At 34.8% G+C, this 21214-nt stretch overlaps 2 protein-coding genes across 2 annotated transcripts in view; one reads left to right on the top strand and one right to left on the bottom strand.

Moving 5' to 3' along the window:
- LOC142978992 (elongation factor-like GTPase 1) overlaps positions 1–21214 on the bottom strand; it is a 148159-nt gene that overhangs the window by 56791 nt on the left and 70154 nt on the right. The window lies entirely within an intron of this gene.
- Positions 5947–21214, top strand: part of dsx-c73A (doublesex cognate 73A) — a 79479-nt gene continuing 64211 nt past the window's right edge. The window contains exon 1 of the mRNA XM_076123684.1: positions 5947–6811. Coding sequence (XP_075979799.1) covers positions 6008–6811 — 804 coding nt within the window. The 5' untranslated portion in view covers positions 5947–6007. The remainder of the gene's footprint in view (positions 6812–21214) is intronic.

Below are 21214 nucleotides of genomic sequence, written 5' to 3'. Positions count from 1 at the left end.
TTTTAAAGAAACAACGGTTAAAACTAAGTAGTTGTCCTTCTTTGAATGGATTAAAGAATATTTTTCGTCCACTTTATTTTGTGGGAGTGTTTCGCTTTACAAAAGACAAATCGTGGGGTTATTTAATACAAGTATGTGTATTATTAACCCTTTGACCGCCACGGTCGGCTATACTCAACATTTGCCGACGAAAGCCTTGTGGTATAGCCGACCGTGGCGGTCAAATGGTTAATTTTTCATACTTCCTTCAAACGTGAGTGATCAGATTGTATATACGAAAGAAGCAACGAGTTTCGAAGCAACAAGAAGCCTTTATATTAACTCTCCACATACGTGTATGAGTGTAATTTGATTCAACGTTTAATGCTAAGTTTATTCTTTGAAACATACACGTCAAGGACATAAGACCCAGATTGTGTAGGTAATGTAAGTATGCTAGAAAATACATTTGTCATTCTGTATAGGCTTTTACTCATATAGGTTAGTATGGAGAGAACAATGGTCATTGTGGCACAGTAATGTACGATGAATACTACTATATGCGCTATCTGGGGGCACGGAAGTGCCCCCGCAAGTCGAGCAAAAAAAAAGCGACACGGCCGTAACATCCTTTTCTCGAAGCAATTCGGGCTATTTTTGACACCCCTATAATTTCGTTGTGGATAAAACAAGAAGCCTGGATTTTCAGCAACTAATTAGTCATTGTATAAACACGGTATATTTAAAATTTCAGTCAATTTGAACCAGTAGTTTAGGAATGACAACTTGTTAAAATTTTGAATTTTGTCACTCACTGATTCACTGACTCACTGACTCACCGATCATCAAAAGTCTAAGGTACTTCTAGCAGACTTAGAAGCTTAAAATTTAGAATACAAATAGGGTTTAGTGTCTTAATCATGGGAAAAATTTAATATTTTCTAATTTCGGTCCAGTTTTCTAAATACACCAACTGCAACAATAACTTGGTAATCCCATATAAATGTATAAGATTACAAGGTTACATTTGCAGTTATTGAATTATTATTACAGTAGAAAATAAAATAAATAGGTGTAAATAGGTACCTACTATATGAGCCATAACGGGGGAGGGGGTATAGGGTGGATAAGGGTGTTTAGCCCATGAAACTGAACAACATTCCCATAGGAAAATATGTTGAATTATGAAAAAAAAACGTCTTTCCATACAAATTGGACTTATGTTCGCTCTACAAAAAGAAGTGAGATGCCATCAAAAACATTCTGTAAAAACCTCAAGTCTCGCCGTAAAAAGTTGTGAGATCGATATAATACCAAGTCGATTAATCTATTTAGTCTCTACTTAAAGGACCTTCTGTCTTAAGTTATTACGTATGTTATTATCATGCCAATTTAAAAAAAATACCTTTAAAACAATTAGATCGACTTGGTCATCGCAAGAAAACACAAATTCGCCATTAACATTTCAGGAGCATTAACTTCTCGTCGTGTTGTGTAGTGTGATACATACTAATAATTAAATCATGCGATGGCCAGGTCGGTCTATTTGTTTTAAAGGTTTTTTTTTAAATTGGCATGATAATAACATACGTAATAACTTAAGACAGAAGGTCCTTTAAGTAGAGACTAAATAGATTAATCGACTTGGTATTATATCGATCTCACAACTTTTTACGGCGAGACTTGAGGTTTTTACAGAATGTTTTTGATGGCATTTATTATACCTTTATTAACTAACACAGCGTTAGATAGGCGTAAAAAAATCTACGTTGTTTTAATTATTTGAAACTCAATTTATGATTTATTGTTTTATAGTTAGAACTTTGTTTAAATTTTTGACAGATTCTCCATAATTACGGTCGATCTGCCTTCATACGTAAAATTAAAATCTGCTGTATGTTTTTTAAACTACACCTTCGTTGCTGCTTTTTATTAATGAAGTATAGTAAATAAAATTCTATAAGTATACTGTATACATAAGTGGATGAATTTGACGGACGGAACACGAATGGATTTCTGTAAAATGGCCACCATAATGTCTCTTAATTATAAAGGCTTCGGCACACACGCTACTGACGTAAAATCGCCGATTGCCAGCAATATAAAGAGCGTGTTTGTTGTGGCCCTTACAGAAAATCCTACTACTCAATAAATTAATTATGCTACAATTATATGTTTCGCAGAATTAGGTTCAATAAACTAGAAATCGAGTCCGGAATAAACACAGGTAGAAAACTGGCTTCCAGTGAGAGATTTACGATTCATTGAGACGAATTTCCTTTAAAGTCACTTTTACTTGAAAATATTTCAAGAAGTAAATCTATTAACATAAGTAGAAGTAATATTGCTGTATCGGCTCAAGAGTTCAAATGGAACTGTAAATGTTTTAGAATTAAGGAAGACGACTTTAATTGTAGGATAAAGAACAGTTATGAAGTTTTCTTATTTGGAAACTTTGATGGGATAGAACTCGGGGCAGGATATTTTTCTTGGTCGAATGTGGGAGGTTAAACAATCCTCGGCTTTTCTACCCGGTGACTGCAACAACAGAATTACTTTTAACTTGGATTATCTATTACGTTGAGTCTGTAGAAAAAAAACTAAGTTTTAAAACGTTAGCTTTTCGTGGTTTATTGTAATTGTTGAAATTATGAAATCATGTAGTTTTCATAATTGAATAACTGCATTAATTATAGTTATTCTGTTTACAATAGTTTCACACGCAAACGAAAACTTTTATAATTTAATTATATGATAATATGATATATTTAATTTTCCATTTGCTTTATTATGATGTAATTTGTGAATAAAAAGAAGTGACAAAACGTTAATATTAGCTAATATGTGTCTAGCCTTACGTTTAAAAATAAAAGCATATCCCGTTAAAAAGTTTCCTGTGTTTTTAATCATTCCTTGTCGAAACAAGGAATGATTAAAAACACAGAAAACTTTCAGTAACTAGCTCATTAATGGGATAGCGTACTATCCCATTAATGAGCTGGTTACTGAATCGTGTATCGTTTAGAAAAACACATTCCCATATAATCCAATACAACAAAACAATGGATTAAACCTACAGTTAGATCCTTTGTTTTATTCTTTAGACTAAGTTCTTAATGAACACGAATCGTTGCGACTTTTATCGAGTACTTTCTTCGACTTTTTATAGGCAACTGTGTTTTGTTAGCATTTTTTTATATGGTGGTATCATTGCGTTTACTTTAGTAAAACATGAATGTAGAACTATGTTCATTGGTTCATGCTATCGGGAATCTAGTCTAAGGCCTGTACAATTCTGGATGTACTCTGGGCTCATTGCTTGCTTGTATGTATGTTAAAGTACGACTAATACTCAGTGCAGGAATTGAGATAAAAAAAGTTTTTGTATCTAATAGAGATTGAGTTTATCTACTGCCTTCATCGTTGCGTCCTCATTATCAAAGGCTGTGGAGGAAAACCTAAAGTCACAAGTGAACAGTCACACAAACCACCATAGTCGTTTACTACCATACTCATATAAAATTTAATTTGAAATGTCGACACTAAAATGCCTGATAAGTGTTATGTTTAGTGTTCGTATGTGCTAAGCATTAGAACGCGCTAGAACGTGCCATTTAGCACGAAAATAAGTTCATGAAAGTGTGTGAAAAGCTTGTTTAAATATAAAGTTGGCAATAACGGTTGAGAGAGAGCCGTGTGCCCGCTATAGATTGATAAAGATCGTTAGGAAAATGTTTATAGCGCGTCTGCGATTTACGATCTGTTTATTATTCTACGTGATTTCATATTTTGAATGATGACAAATGGTTACGCTTCTACTTGTTTATTGAAGCTATGGGTAAATGATTTTAGCATCACAGAATACATACAATATAGAGACATGCGAGGTAAGTTGCAGATAGCGTATACTTAATAGAAAAAGTGGTTATTGACTTCATCGTATGTGTGAATATATAATTGTCCCAACAAATAAATATCTAAGCTGTTTACAGATTGCTATCTATCTCTTGCCGTATACGAACTAATGTTCATTCTTAATTAAGACTTCTTTTAATGTAAAGTAAAGATACACTGCTTGACTAAGACCATGATGAGATAGTGCATCATTTATGCGATTATATTAAAGATCTTAGAAAGTTACGTTTTATGTTATGTCAACATTAGTGGCGCTTGTCAAAGCTTATATTAAAATTACAAAATAATTATAAAACACTCAGCATCTATAATCATAATATGTTGTACATATTTGCATAAAATATGTACAACATATTATTATTATCATATATAATGAGTAAATAGTGGTATTAAAATAAAAGCGGATATTAAATTTGTTGGCTTTCAATATGTTCCGGAGATACCTAATCTAATAATTTTCATAATTATCATAGGTTCTAGTTGTAAGTTTATGGTTAATATTAATACAGGTTTTTACATTTTCTCTTACTAAACGGGTAATAAAGTGAAAAGAGGAAATGTAGGAAGCCTCGGAGTTTCTTGACTCAATCCCAATCAAAACGTAACTAATTCTGAGATTTTCGTACACACGGACACGAAGATCATGCGATGCAATCTTAAGAAGGGGATAGAGGCGGATAATATTATGACCTATGGCTTAGGCTAATGAGAAATTATATTAGACTGCAACGATAAAGGCTTGTATCAGTTGGGTAGAGGGATATTTGAACAATACGTAATCTACATTCATGTAAAGATCGCATTCATTCACGTAACTGTCACGAAATCCGGTGCAGCTCTTTAGCGACGGCTAACCTTAAAAATGACTGAAGGTGGGAGAAAATTGGAAACTAAATGGAGCGTATAGACGATACCTTACCATCGGAGCCGCCACGGTTTGTGGTGGCGCATCACAATTTTGATATTGTTACAAATTTAGAAGAACGTGCATTACTCTCATCTAAGTAAATTTCAACGGTGTGATTGAATAACTGTATTCCACAAGTGAACAAACCACAGGTCAAATATTGCACGCGAAAATTTGATTTGTAAATTCATTTGGTTGTCTATCAACGCACGTAGTAACGGAATGTGAGATCTGGAGCAAGTGGCACTTAAACTATGCATTTAGTGTGCATCTCATTAGAAAAGCTTCATTAAAGTTAATAGTACATGTGGAACATTTTATTAGCATTAGATATCTTGTTATACATATCCGTTACCGTAACTTCTGTAAGTTAAGATCTTTCACTCTTCACTATTCTAATGTGGGAAAATGTAACAAAAAGTTCCTGTGTTTTTCTAATAAAATGAATGTATAAGGATATCGTAACGACTTATTGTGCGTATTTGTATTGTTGTTCTTGATTCGAGACTACAGTGTATGTTTTAAGCTATGCGAAAGATAGTCTGAATACGAACGGCGGCACATTAAATAGGCAATAAAAAGTCATAACTTAGTAACACATCATTCCATTTTAATTATAAAGAAGTTCTTCATGCCCGTCTTATTTAGTTAAGGTATCGTGAGAAAACAAACATTTTGCTATGCTGCGCTATCTATGCTGAGAATTCACAGAGATGACATACGCTTGATTAAGATCATTACGCATGGCAGTCGAGCCTCTAGAAAAATAAATGTATTAAGATCAGTTGAAAAATATCCTAGCTCTTTATAAGACAAAACTAGTTGTACTCATTGATTGTATACTAATAATGTCATATTTTCTGGGTTAATCTAATCTCAACTCTTCATTTTAATTAAAGTCGGTTAATTATTAAGTCAATCACAAAAAGGAAACTAAGTAATCGTTTCAATGACGACTTGCAAACTAGCTAACCGTTTACATGCCAGAGCAATTAATTTCTCTAATTACATAATGGTCTACGCATAAGTGAAGAAACGCTTAGAGGTTCTAAAAAAAGAAAATTAAACAGGAACTACAGCGGCTGCATCTGCAGCGGTGTCCGTAGGGCGGAATGAACTGGGTGATCGGTGGCGGGTTCTCTTCAGCGGCGGCGCTCGCGCAGTCCCGCTTGCAACGTCGTCGCGGCCGCACGCGCACGCCGCGCCATGAACCGTCCGTTGATCGCACTCTGCGCGCTCGCCGCCCTCCTCGCTACCGCCGCCGCCGATGACCCGCCGCGACCCCGCCTAATCGACTTTAACCCTTGGGCATGGCTACCCTCCAACCGAAACAGATCCCCATCTATCATGGATTACTTCTTCCCACCGTCCCGGACCCCCAAACAATCCAACTTAGAACCACCCGCTGACAGAACGCCACCCCAAACCACGACCTTAGAAAATACCCCTGCACCTACTACCATAGAGGAACGATCCACGACTTACGCGAAAAAAATATCAACCAAAACGAAGTCAACCGCACCCGTGACAAACCCGACCGCTACCACGCCGCCCAAAACGAAAAAGTCCACCCGCAAACCGACTACGACGACCGAGGCAAAAACTACGCAAACTAAAACTGATGCTCCTACGCAGACTATGAAATATAAAGACGCGACCGCGACTACGTATAGGCCGCCGACAAAGCATTATACGATCCGCCCGGTTGTGCGCACTACGGAGACGCCTACGGTTCAGGATACGGAAACTACACTCAACAGCGATAGCACGGAATCGCTTTCCGATATCGATACGTCGGGAACGACTGCCGATGGGCCTAAGGACACAGTTCCTACATTGAGTACCTCCGAGGACGTTCGCTCCACGGACCCTGGCACCGCCAGCACAGCTGCCGTGGACTCCACCACGGACAGCACCGCGGAGCCAGCTGACAGCCGAGAAGGATATCTGCCGCTTCGCGACAAGCCTCAACAGACCCACGTCAAGATCAACGAGCAGACCAAGAAAGAGGTCAGTGATTTAATACTATTTTCTTTTCTCTAAATTGTTCACAGTCTAATAGCTACAACTTTCCTAGTATCTGTCGCCACCTTGTTTTCTCGAAGAGATCGTACATTTCTTTAGTCGAGGTGAATCTAATCGATAAATAAATAGTGGTAGTGTTCCGTAGGTGTAAAATATGGTGACATAAAAGCTCTTTCGGAACTATGTAGGCAGCGAGTTAGCCAATGCGGCCAACAGAACATAAATTCGAGCTAATGAGCCCTTAGAGAAAGGTTGCTGTGCATTCACCACTGTGAGCGTGTTCTCACATTAGCCGTGCAAATTGCAAAGAATTATTTATTTCTTCGAAGCCCGATGAAGTGCATTAATATTGTGAAAAAGCTCTACAAGAACGCATTGTGTTCCGCCCTGTGCTCATATGTAAACTAAATTATTATACATTGTTAGTAGTTAGGCAGTTTCTATTGCACCGTAATGGTTAATAATTAACGTTTAAATCATTCCAACTAATCATTGCTGCGATTAAAACAACGAAAAAAATGTTTGAGTTAGAGAAAAGTAGTTGGTTTATTTGATGAACATTCGAATTTAATTACAGTTTCTACAGAATATACGACCAAAAACTAAATTAGGCGTAAGTAAGCCATATCGATGACAATGAACTAAACAATATAGTAAGACACTCATAATTACAAAGTGTGCATTAGGTTCGATTTGAATTTGTATGTTCATGACTAACACTTTACGTTGATGAAAGAAATTGCCGTACCTACTCACGACGTAGCGTAATTCGCGGAAAACGTATTTCAATTTACGAATGATACATTGAAACAAAGAAGTCGATATTCCTTACATTTGTCCTAATAACACCCAACATAAAAGCATTTTGCATAAATTCCATTAAGTTTTAATTGCACAAAAAAATAAACAATGGAGTCCATTAGGTTAACGTAAAACAAAAAACGCAATTATTGAGTAAATTCAACAATTTTCAGTCGTTAGGTCATTTGCAATCTCCCGTCATGGCACAAAAAACTACTACAGTAGCTATGAGAAATAATAAATTTCTGACATTAAGGGAACCGAGGTGATAAATTACGTACGACATCTATAATGTTCGATCAGTTTTTTATACTTTTGTCAACCAATAATCATGAAATTAAGTAGTCGAAAGCGTAATTCCGCAACTGTTAAGAAAAGGCGAACGAATAAACGAACTTTGATATCGATCGGCACGCATATTAGTAGACAACAACAAATAGAACATCACGTAAACATTTTTTATCGTTATGGAAATATTAGAAAAAACTTAATAGAGAAAGCACTTAGATTCGAAAACTTCGAAAAATCGCAGACAATGCGCAAAAAAGATGTCTAAAAATCATATTGTGGCGATGCTTTTCTATCATTAGTGAGTCTTGTGGTCGCTGTAACTGTGGTGGTTGCCGCAAAATTTTGGACAGTAACAAATTTAGCGGAGACACTTTACTGTGTGAACTTTCACTGTTACACGGTTAATGAATGAGCAATTTCTAATGCATAACGATCGTTTGATGATCGAGTGATTTTCCTGTTAATTACTTTCCGGATTTATGTAATTAGATTTTGCTTCTCGCTATAGATGCTGCGCTAATAGGCAATGAGCCGATCATTGCGCATATTATACGAACATCGTAGTCTCTTAGTGAGCCTTTTATTACATAGGTAAATTTTACCGGATTTTATATTTCTATTTATCCAAAATAAAGAGTCTAATAACATATTTTTTGACACAAAGGTAAATAAATATGGTTGTCCCTTTGATATGTGATAATGTTGTAATCAAAGAACGTTAAGCTTGTATCGCAACTTTCAAACAAATAGCTAATATATAAACATTAAAATAATTCCGCGCAAGGACACAGTTTTAACTGACCGGTATTTTTTAATAATTCTTACTCCAGTTAGATATTATGGGGAAAACCTGAACCATTGCGTCATACGTTCACTTAAGTACATGTAACATGAGATACAAGGAACATGTTGTTCCCTGAAGTTCATTAAAGTCACTCGGGCCGTTGGTAGGCGCCACCGGGTGAATCTAACGGGTCTATGGAGCTATCTAACTTGAGGTATTTGCATTTTAGTCGTTTATCCATAATAGACGTGACTACCACCGTTATGCGATGCGACATCGTTTATTTTGAAATATTCATCCGGGGTTTACTTTGTTGGTATAGGAAAATGATAGGGAGAATGCCAGGTTATTGGAGATTTATTGATCAATTTGTTCTGAGAATCGGGTGACAAAGATTCTGTTAAATGTTTGGATATTTTCCAAAAGAATGATAAAGTGATCGTCTTTTACCATGGTACGGTTCCGGCTAAGTGCGGCTGTTTCAAAAGTAAATCTACTCTGCATACGATATACGACTGCAACATTGTCCTTGACAAAAGTTTTAATTAGTTTAAATTATTCAGTGTATTATAAAATTGCAATGTACAATTTAAACCTCACCAGTACAAGTTGCAGAGCAATAAGCATTAATTTTATGAAGTTGAAATGATAATTCATTTAAGACTTACTTCACGTGTTCTTCAAAGTTATAACATATTATTATACCATCTAGCTCTTACTAAGTAACAGCGAAATTTTCTCATAAAGTACAGCATTTTCGAAAACAATGAACACACGTAACAGAACAAAACAATTAACAAGAGATCTAAAAATATCAACATGAGAACATAATTTACTTAACAAGGTACTTTTAAAGAAATTAAAGTTCGCGGTGGTAACAATTAAATAATTTGTAAAAGCATAATATAATTAATATGTACATAACCATTGTGTACTACAGTGAAAGAATAAACGTTGGGAAAGGTCTACGAAATCATCTTAATAAGATAGTTTTGAGTTAAAAGTTCTGAGTAACGAGAGACATTTCACGGTTCATGTTTGTATGATGAGAGATTATCTTTGAGATATGGCGTTTTCTATGAAAACACTTGGGAATTGGGAACATTGGTGTGTTTTAGAATTGAGTATAATGCCACAGAATGAACCACAAAACAATATTAGGAAGAGTTCAACTTGCCATGTTTACGTTAAATATGTTGATTTTGGTATGAGATGTGAATTTAATTATAAAAATACCTATTTCTCTTGATCTATGCAAAGTATGATGCAAATTCTATAATAAATGTAGATTAGCTAGTTGTATTACCTTAAGAACCCTTTCACTACAGAACCAAAGTAGCGGAAAACAAACCTATTCGTTCACTGATTGTTTTTGTACCCATTTTTTGTTACTCAACAATGTGTTAAAAGAATACTGAAAGCTATACGACAAAGACACACACAAAAACTACAAATATAAAAAACGAAACATCGGAACAAATAATTAGCTATCAAATTCGGAGCAAAACAAAACGAAACCAAACAAATCTCATTTTGGCGAGCAAAGTGAATCATTCAAAGGTATCGATCGTTGCTAATCGCATCTAATTAATCAGTACGCATTACTGGTAGAAAGTATCCGAAGAGAAAGGGGCAATAGTACCTAAGAAACAGTGGCCAAGGAACTGGGTTGAACCGAGCATCGTGGTGTTTCATGAGAGAAACGTTTTCATTGAGGATTGTAGAATTCGATAAGATGTAGGAAAGGCATCGTAGCGATACATCGCACAAGCTAGTACGTAAAAGGCATAAAAGTAGAAAACCACCAGTAAGGGATGCTTCATTTAAAATTATTTTACTTTTAAATCGATGGAATATTCACAATTTTATGCTGTTTTATATGCTATTTACCGTGACAATGTTTCCGTTTGTTTTACTGTTACGCGCTAAGTACGGAGTAATTTTCAACTTAACATTCAAATTTTTACGCTTTTTGCTTACGTAAGCATACCATTTTTACGTAACGCGATGCGCATCGAATCTTTGTTTTCTTTTGTGACATTTTTATTTGGAATCGACGCGCGTATAACGAATGTTCTGCACTTTCATTCTACTTAGAAGTTAAATTATTTAATGTATTGCACAACATTCGAACCAAATTACTTACAGTCGTAATTGTAAATTCAATTTGTGTAATGGAAATAAGAGAATCGTCTCCTAACAATTGCAATCACGACATGTAATACATACCTACCTTAAATCAATTGGAGTGAAATGCAATAGAGGTACGCTCAACTCTAGTGAGTGTTGATCTTATCACAGTACAATTAATCGTAATAGCGGCTGGAATTATTTATTTCTACTATAAGTAAAACCTTAGTACTAGGAAATAGCTCGTCATGCCAACTTTCAAGACAGTGTAGACCACAGATACGTAAAAAACCTGGCTTTTCAATTTAACGGTGCACGAAGACCGGTCGAACGAAAAACAGCCTCACGAAGAAAATTGTAGGTCAAAAAGTTATCCATAATGTGCGTTTTCTGAGATCGTGGATGACTATTGCTTTATTCCCACTTATTATAGGAGGAGACACGTTCTTTGAATCGCGACAGTAATGGAGGGGTATTATGAATAAAATGCTATGTATAACACGAAATGATTCGTCAGAAATTGCATTAAAAGAGCGGGCATGTTGTGGCACACATTGTGTATGTTAATAGAGCGAGAGTAGATTTGAGTAGAGTGAGCCACATCGATCCGATTACCGATATCATTACTGACCACATTATTGTATCGACTGCATCCGACCAGTTAATGATATCCTTTTCCAGTTTTTGTACATCATTATTTTCTCTGGCTATGATTGAAGCGTGTACATAAATATGCATGGCGCTTTGCGGTGCTTCAACTTAGAGTCACGACATCCTGAAGGGGTTGTTAAGATCTGTGTAAACCAAAGGTTAGTTTGTTTGCAGCGGCATAATTTACGCTGTGTCAAAAGGGGAAACATATAATCTTCGTAAATGAAGTTATTACATTGCATACCTAGAACAACGAAGGCGTAAGTGCGACTAGGTATTTTTAAAAACAAAGAAACTGAATAGTATAAGTATATGTACATAGGGTAATTTTGTTCAATTACAATTTTGTTCGTTTTAATGGAGGTTTAAAATAATAATTTGTGGCGCCACATAAATACAAAGTTTTCTGAATTTAGAAGCTGCTAAATATATCTAATTTAACTTAATTGTTTATATACAGCACAATATCATATTGGTTTTTTGGCCTTCTTGTAATGTGAGTTTACTCCACTTACGCTCTTTTTTCCTCAGCGTACGAAATTATAACATGCGTTTAAGTACTAATATAAACGGTTGACTCACATTCAAATCATTTATAGAGCGTTGTAACGATTAAACGACTACAGTTTAAATGCGAAATTTGCAAATAAAACCCATTAAATAGAATAGTAATGACCAAAGACACGTATTTATGGGGATGTTGGTTCCATAAAAATGCGTCCACATAATGGCAGGGTGCGTAAAGCAACATTTGCGAGAAGAAATAGTGAAGACTGGTTTCCGTGTGTCGTAATTTGCGCTCGTATGACCGGCATTGACTCCGATCATTCGTTCAAGGCCATCCATTATTGCATAAAGTGTTTCACGTAACTGTATACACGTGAATAAACGCGTATAGTTTGTTTATACTTTTATGCTTCAGTTTCAGGGCGGTTTAGTTGGTTTTTCTTGTAAATTTATATGAAACCAAAACATTGTTTGACTAATTTCAACAGTTGACAGGTGCTAACTTCTATAGCGTCAAATTCATGTATATCAAATGTTAGCGTACAAAACTGTACTATAAGCTAGTTTGATTATTTTAGTAATTATCGTAAGCTTACATAAAGAACGCTATATAAATGTTATAATTGTGTAACTAACAGTGAGCACTGGCTTTATGTTACACACTCAAACACATTGTAAATTTAGTTTAAGCTGTTGGACCTCCATGAATTAATAAATTAACTTATTTTAAAAGCGGTATGTGAACCAACTACGATGATTTAAATATTACTATTTTCAGCAACTTACTAGTCGTTCAAACATTCGTGACATGGCATGTTTGTTTTGACATCAATGTATGCATACATTTTAATGATATTATTTGCATGAATATTCACATAGATTTGTAATATTATACAGTAAGTCATCAACTCAAAGTGTTAGAAATAGTGGATTTGTAATAGAAAGCTGACTCGGTGCTGGTTTGAAACCACAAGAATGTTATAAAGTATCGGTTGTACGGGATTTCAAACGTTATTCTAGCAAATCTCATAAGAATTTACGGTTTATTGTAAAAGGTTTTACATGTACAACAATATAAACAATTTTACAACAGAAAATTAATTTGAATCACTTTTTATTGAGGAATTTAGCCAGATATATAACGAAATAAAAACCGACGGTTTAAAGAAGAATTATGATACCAATATATCAAGATAATTGTTCTTACATAACAACACGTTATATTCCCATAAAAGCTGGGACGCTATTATTACATTTTCTACCGTCGATGCCTTTAAGTACTTCACACGGTTAATATTAAATAGAAGCATAACGTAGCGAGCATATTATGTGAAACATTGAACTGAATTTCTTTAAACTGTTTTCGATAATATCGAAACAAATGCCAAGTGCTTCTGATTATCTGGGGGCACGGAAGTGCCCCCGCAAGTCGAGCAAAAAAAAAGCGGCACGGCCGTAACATCCTTTTCTCGAATTTTCTCGAAGCAATTCGGGCTATTTTTGACACCCCTATAATTTCGTAGTGGATAAAACAAGAAGCCTGGATTTTCAGCAACTTATCAGTCATTGTATAAACACGGTATATTTAAAATTTCAGTCAATTTGAACCAGTAGTTTAAGAATGACAACTTGTTAAAATTTTGAATTTTGTCACTCACTGATTCACTGACTCACTGACTCACCGATCATCAAAAGTCTAAGGTACTTCTAGCAGACTTAGAAGCTTAAAATTTAGAATACAAATAGGGTTTAGTGTCTTAATCATGGGAAAAATTCAATATTTTCTAATTTCGGTCAAGTTTTCTAAATACACTAACTGCAACAATAACTTTGTAATCCCATATAAATGTATAAGATTACAAGGTTACATTTGCAGTTAATGAATTAAATTATTATTTCTGTAGAAAATAAAATAAATAGGTGTAAATATGTATCTACTATATGAGAAATAACGGGAGGGGGTATAGGGTGGGTAAGGGTGTTTAGCCCATGAAACTGAACAACATTCCCATAGGAAAATATGTTGAATTATGAAAAAAATACGGCTTTCCATACAAATTGGACTTATGTTTGCTCTATTCGCTCTACAAAAAGAAGTGAGATGCCATCAAAAACATTCTGTAAAAACCTCAAGTCTCGCCGTAAAAAGTTGTGAGATATATATAATACCAAGTCGATTAATCTATTTAGTCTCTACTTAAAGGACCTTCTGTCTTAAGTTATTACGTATGTTATTATCATGCCAATTTAAAAAAAAATACCTTTAAAACAAATAGATCGACTTGGTCATCGCAAGAAAACTAACTTCTAAAAGAAAATTAACTTCTCGTCGTGCTGTGTAGTGTGATACATACTAATAATCAAATCATGCGATGGCCAGGTCGGTCTATTTGTTTTAGAGGTATTTTTTTTAAATTGGCATGATAATAACATACGTAATAACTTAAGACAGAAGGTCCTTTAAGTAGAGACTAAATAGATTAATCGACTTGGTATTATATATATCTCACAACTTTTTACGGCGAGACTTGAGGTTTTTACAGAATGTTTTTGATGGCATATCATTTTACTACTACTATAATTATTTTAGAACTATAGTAGAAAGCTTGCATTCACGTTACAGCTTGCAGTAAATTGTTTACTGAATAATCGATTTGAATTCACTTAAGCACATGGATTCATATCAATAGTGTCTTGAATAGTTGAAAAGCACGAACTCAGCTTATTTTTCCTCGGCTGGTTCCGACTCCATAGAGATCAATATTTATTTATTTTTACTTTTATTTACCAGGAGACGTCAGAAGGCGATTTTTAAAATTTAAAAATACAGTTTTGTTTGCAAAAGACGAAATTTTCAAAGTAACCGAACGCATTATCATCACCGACAAATTGTCGGATAAATGAATGCCATCAAAAACATTCTGTAAAAACCTCAAGTCTCGCCGTTAAAAGTTGTGAGATCTATATAATACCAAGTCGATTAATCTATTTAGTCTCTACTTAAAGGACCTTCTGTCTTAAGTTAATTCGTATGTTATTATCATGCCAATTTAAAAAAAAATACCTTTAAAACAAATAGACCGACCTGGCCATCGCATGATTCGATTATTAGTATATATCACACTACACAGCACGACAAGAAGTTAATGCTCCTGAAATGTTAATAATGGCGAATTTGTGTTTTCTTGCGATGACCAAGTCGATCTATTTGTTTTAAAGGTATTTTTTAAAAATTGGCATGATAATAACATACGAATTAACTTAAGACAGAAGGTCCTTTAAGTAGAGACTAAATAGATTAATCGACTTGGTATTATATAGATCTCACAACTTTTAACGGCGAGACTTGAGGTTTTTACAGAATGTTTTTGATGGCATCTCACTTCTTTTTGTAGAGCGAACATTAGTCCAATTTGTATGGAAAGACGTTTTTTTTCATAATTCAACATATTTTCTTATGGGAATGTTGTTCAGTTTCATGGGCTAAACACCCTTACCCCCTCCCGTTATGCCTCATATAGTAGGTACCTATTTACACCTATTTATTATTTTATTTTCTACAGTAATAATAATTCATTAACTGCAAATGTAACCTTGTAATCTTATACATTTATATGGGATTACAAAGTTATTGTTGCAGTTGGTGTATTTAGAAAACTGGACCGAAATTAGAAAATATTACATTTTTCCTATAATTAAGACACTAAACCCTATTTGTATTCTAAATTTTAAGCTTCTAAGTCTGCTAGAAGTACCTTAGACTTTTGATGATCGGTGAGTCAGTGAGTCAGTGAATCAGTGAGTGACAAAATTCAAAATTTTAACAAGTTGTCATTCTTAAACTACTGGTTCAAATTGACTGAAATTTTAAATATACCGTGTTTATACAATGACTGATTAGTTGCTGAAAATCCAGGCTTCTTGTTTTATCCACAACGAAATTATAGGGGTGTCAAAAATAGCCCGAATTGCTTCGAGAAAAGGATGTTACGGCCGTGCCGCTTTTTTTTTGCTCGACTTGCGGGGGCACTTCCGTGCCCCCAGATTGCACGGATTAATGAGCATTTAGCACACATTAGATTACAATTTCACAGAAAATTGGCATGAAGGCAATATATCATATTTTAGTTGTGTCCGCGTCACACGCGAGTCGAAACGATGATAAAGGTGTTACGTGTGAAGAAATGATGATATAGGAAATAACGCTAAGTATTCATGGAATGTTTGTGGTGAAATATGAAGATGGAATTGACATGCGTTGAAAGTTGAAATAACGAGACGTGATTAATATCTTTAACACGCTTAATTATTGTATATATTCTGAAGTATCTTTTGTTACTGATGAATTAATAAAGAAATATGTCTTAGAGTCGATTGTGATGGAAAAGTCATATACTTATATCAATATTTATGAAGTATGAACGCTTTTAACTTAAAAGCGCGAATGAGAATAAAACGTAACAATTGCCAGTAATATTAGAAGCAGGTAAGTCTTCTACCACACTTCGACATTTTCTAATATTCAGTGACTTTTTCTAATCTCAGTCGTTAAAAACTGATCTAGATAAAAACGGAATTCGTATTTGAATGACATTCCTGTCCATCTGGTCCGTCGTTCTCATACAAAGTCATTTCACATAACAGACGGGATCGATGCAAATGACGTAAGTCATTACAGCATATTGCCAATCTACAACTGGATTCCGATGCCACTAGAATCAAATACTAGATCAATGCAAATCAGCATTGAATGAGTCTTGTGCTCGTTATGTTTACTACTCGACGCAGATACCTGTATTTGCGGTGGAAATTAATAGACTTTTAGCTGCAAGATGACTTCTTAACGTGCGTACTTTCTCGAATAGCGCTCTTCTATCATTTTTATAAATTGCGTGGAACTGGCTTTTATTAAACCTTATTCTCGCATTCTGTCTCACTTTTGGCATAAGGAATAAAGGTGGATTTAGGTCTTTATTTTGCATGCCTCCAAGAACAACCCATACATATAAAAGGATGGTAGCACTAGAGTTTTTTTAACACGAGATATTTTTACCTTTGGATGTACAAAATCTGTGGAACTATTTAATATTAACGACTCTTGATCGAAATGCCATTTTGAGTAATGTTTTGTTGTTTATTATTAGTACATTTAAAAAAATAACTGGAAATTATTCCAAGCTAGCGCAGTCGCGGGCAGTAAACTAGCCTTGGACTATGATAGCTGTGACGGCCACCATCACAACAACAAAAACGACAAAAACACCCACTTAGAACTATTTCGGATCCCCAACTGCATCGAACATGACATAACCGATTAATCGCCAATTACAAGTGGCGTCACGTTTGACGGCGTAAAACGCGTTTATCCGGTACACTTGACACGCGAATTCCACACGCGAAACCTGTACAAGATATCGTTACCGTTTGCGATTAGACAGTTACTTACCGAAACGCGTCTTATAACCGTATTATCCTGGACGCTGTGTAGGATGTAGCTGTGGGACGATAGATAAGACGAGATCGATGTTGCAACTTAGTCTTGACTTGGACATTTGAAATACAGAAACGCAGTTTAGTGTAGGCAGATCTCTGAAGGGCACTTGGGAGATCAGGCGAAAGCGGTAGGTTTATGAAAGCATACTTACAATCCCTTCTAGCCTTCCAGGTGATTGACAGTTGATTTAAACCCGCAAGCCTTTCGATTCAAATGGCATAAAGTGAAAATCCAAGGGAGAGTAGCAATTCAATAGTTTCATAAAGTTCGTAAAGTTTCATATCACAGTTTTGATATAGTGCCTGTAATAAGCACTTGAAGTAAATAGAAAATGTTTAAAGTAATGAAAGCTAAGTGACTACTTAACATGCGGATACTCAACCGTCATTGAATTTAACAAACAACTTTTTAAACAAAAATTGCACCGCAATCCAAAAGTATAACGCACACAAGAGACCTTTAGAATCGAAATGGAATGTCTTATTTCATTAGCATTACCGTCGAAACATACGCTGCGTCATCAGAAGTTATAAAATAAATAGTTGGCACTAAGAAAGCGAAACTAACAAGTAAATAATCGTAGAAAGTGTACAAAATTGTTTTCTTGTATGTGCCCGAGTCGATACAACAATTTGATTGCAAGCATCAACATGTGCCGAACCCATTCATTTGCGCAAATATTACGCATTAGCTTTTAAAAACGAATGTTATAAAGGCGGATTATGTTTCCATTGTGAGGTGTATGGAAACGAAAGTTTGCAAAAAGTAAGCCTCAAGTTATTTTAACAAGATGCTTTTCATGTTATTCAACGTCGCATAATAAGGTAAAAATCGATTTAGACATAAGTCATTCTACAATAGTTGGACCGGATGAAAATATACAGTTAAATCTCCGAGTATATGGAACTGTTATAAAATAAAGGCATACATAATTCAGGATAAGCTCAATTTTACGAGTGACGAACATAAATAAAAGTGTTAACATATAAAATGTAGAAAAAGAAACATATTTTATGAGTTAGAAAGAACTTATTTTAATCACAAAACTAAAAATCCATTTCCACATTCATATAGTTATTATCTAAAACTAACTGTATGAGAAAGAAACGTTCAGCAAATACTCACGGTAACTAAACGGGTGCGCAATGAAATTGAAAACAAGACATGTGCCGTAAACGTACGTTATGACGACTGTAAATAAGTTCGAAGTAAACTGCTGAATAATACATTGCACGCGTTTTTCTCTACTCCGTGATCTAATATGGTGACAGAACATACACATACAGATGTCTGCTGATTTATTAAGTGTCTCAGACGTTTACTAACAAAAACTTATGGACATACGACCAAAAAAACGTATGATGATATTTTCACGGGTATTTTAACACAAAGAACTAAATAACAACCAACTAAAGCATTCAACTGAAAAGATATTGATTTCTTTTTAAAACATGAATGGTTATTCATAGAAGCAAATTTCTTTGAACCGAATGTTAAAGACCAGTGACAAACTGAATAGTTCGGCTCGATTTAAAAACTATTCAAGCACATCAATGATTGACAGGTGATTAAAAACCAAAACTTGTTCATTCTCAGCGGAACGTAAACTCTGTCCTATATTTACAAAAGAACTAATGAAGCGACACTATAGCCAAATCGATTCGTTAATGAGATCCGTTTCGGAATTTGCTCGAGAAAATAATAACGTCATACTAATCAATTTCCCCAGAGATCCGTTACAATTATTATACTTTTAACATTAGAAAGCAGAAATAAGTGTGTTAAATGGATGGTAAGTGTTGGTAGAAATTATTTTCACTCTCAGTAAGCCGCGAATAATTACCTATGCATTCAGAGTAACGGGCGAATTGTCACAAAGTTAAACAGAATATGCAAAGTGTCAAGTAAACGAGAAACTATTTAAGTTCTTCGGCAAACATGCACGTAATAATGTTCGCTTTCTAACAAAAGGCCAGTGAAGTGCAAGTTTTCTGTTCAGCGAGAAATGAATGAAATTGCAGAGCTTTACGAACCAACGTATATCCTTTTCAATGTTTGCTGGAGGTATTGTAATTCTAGCCTAACAAATCTGCTATTTGTGTAACTACTGTAACAAACGCGATATGTGGTTATTACTTTAGTAGCGGAGATGATTCCTTGACCGTTTCATATTTCCCATCCATGTATAGACCATTCACCTAAGCCCTTTTCTCACACACGGCCACAAAGATCGTATATTAGAAAGTGATAGAAAATATAAAGCGAGGATTTGCATTCCTAAAGTATAAAATTACAATAGAATTTTCAGTGAAAGCAAATCGATTCGAGAGCTATAATGGTGATTTCAATGTTCCGTATTTGACCTTAGAGTCAATCTAATTTTTCTATTCATGGGAAGTAAGAGACTATTGTGAAGCAACGCGAACGCAGACGTAAATCACCATAAAACGGTTTTAATAATGGTGATTTGCGAGAATGAAGTAGGTTTTATGCGTACAAATGAGAATGTAAAGATATCATATGAATAAGATGTGATTAAAAAGGAAAAGTTACGGTTTTCGAAATGATATCAACGATTTAATTGGGGATCTATTTTTTGGCTAGTAAGACACAGGTTAGGTTAGTATCACATTATTGAGTCGCCTTTAAAGCTTTGATGTCTTAACATATCGTAAATTGGATGTGTTATCATATCGTAGTTAGTGATATACGCGTTTGACACAAACGTGGTTCAAATTAAATACTACTTAAATGAGATACAGATTAATATATTACTTACTGCTTTAAACTTAAATCTTAAGAGCCAGTTTCACGGTTTATGGATAAGTGTCGAATTAGCTATCTGATAAAAAAAACAAACACTAAATATAATCGATTTGTTTAACAAACCAATGCCTATTCATACTTAAGTTGAAACACTGGCCATAAGCCTACAAAATGCGGATAGTGTTTAAGTCTATAACTAAGATATTATCAAGTGATGACACCACGGGACTATTATCCCCATGTAATGTCCCGTGTCTTACAACCACCGCGTTGTGTAATAGCGGGACCCCGCCACAACGTCACTTATGCAAGATAAAATCTCTGATGGCCTATAAAGTAATATTATACACCGTATAACGGTAATGTTTAAGGAAATGAAGGTAAGGATTAAGCTTTATTTGAGAATACGTACATACATATACCATAGGCTATATTTATGTGAAAAATAGTTCTAGTACATATAGAAATTCTATTTGTACCTTTAGTACAAGTAGTTATCGTTATATGAAGTACAAATAACTACGAGTATAATTCTTGTTAGAATACACGGGTTTTTCTACATTTCTAAGGGTGAGTACTTCAAATAATTTATTTATCTATACTAATATTATAAAGCAGAAGAGTTTGTTTGTTTGTTTGTTTGTTTGAACGCGCTAATCTCAGCAACTACTGGTCCGATTTGAAAAATCTATACTAATATTATAAAGCTGAAGAGTTTGTTTGTTTGTTTGTTTGAACGCGCTAATCTCAGCAACTACTGGTCTGATTTGAAAAATTCTTTCAGTGTTAGATAGCACATTTATAGAGGAAGGCTATAGGCTATATATCATCACGCTATCACTAATAGGAGCAGAGTACCAGTAGAAAATGTTACAAAAACGGGGAAAAAATTGTCGCATTCTCTCTTATGTGACGCAAGCGAAGTTGCGCGGGTCAGCTAGTTACTAATAATAAATAAATATTA

Source organism: Anticarsia gemmatalis, chromosome 15 (genome assembly GCF_050436995.1).
Source record: "Anticarsia gemmatalis isolate Benzon Research Colony breed Stoneville strain chromosome 15, ilAntGemm2 primary, whole genome shotgun sequence".
NCBI lineage: Eukaryota > Metazoa > Arthropoda > Insecta > Lepidoptera > Erebidae > Anticarsia > Anticarsia gemmatalis.
The sequence above is the reverse complement of the archived record's forward strand: the minus strand, read 5'-3'. Positions and strand labels throughout refer to the sequence as shown.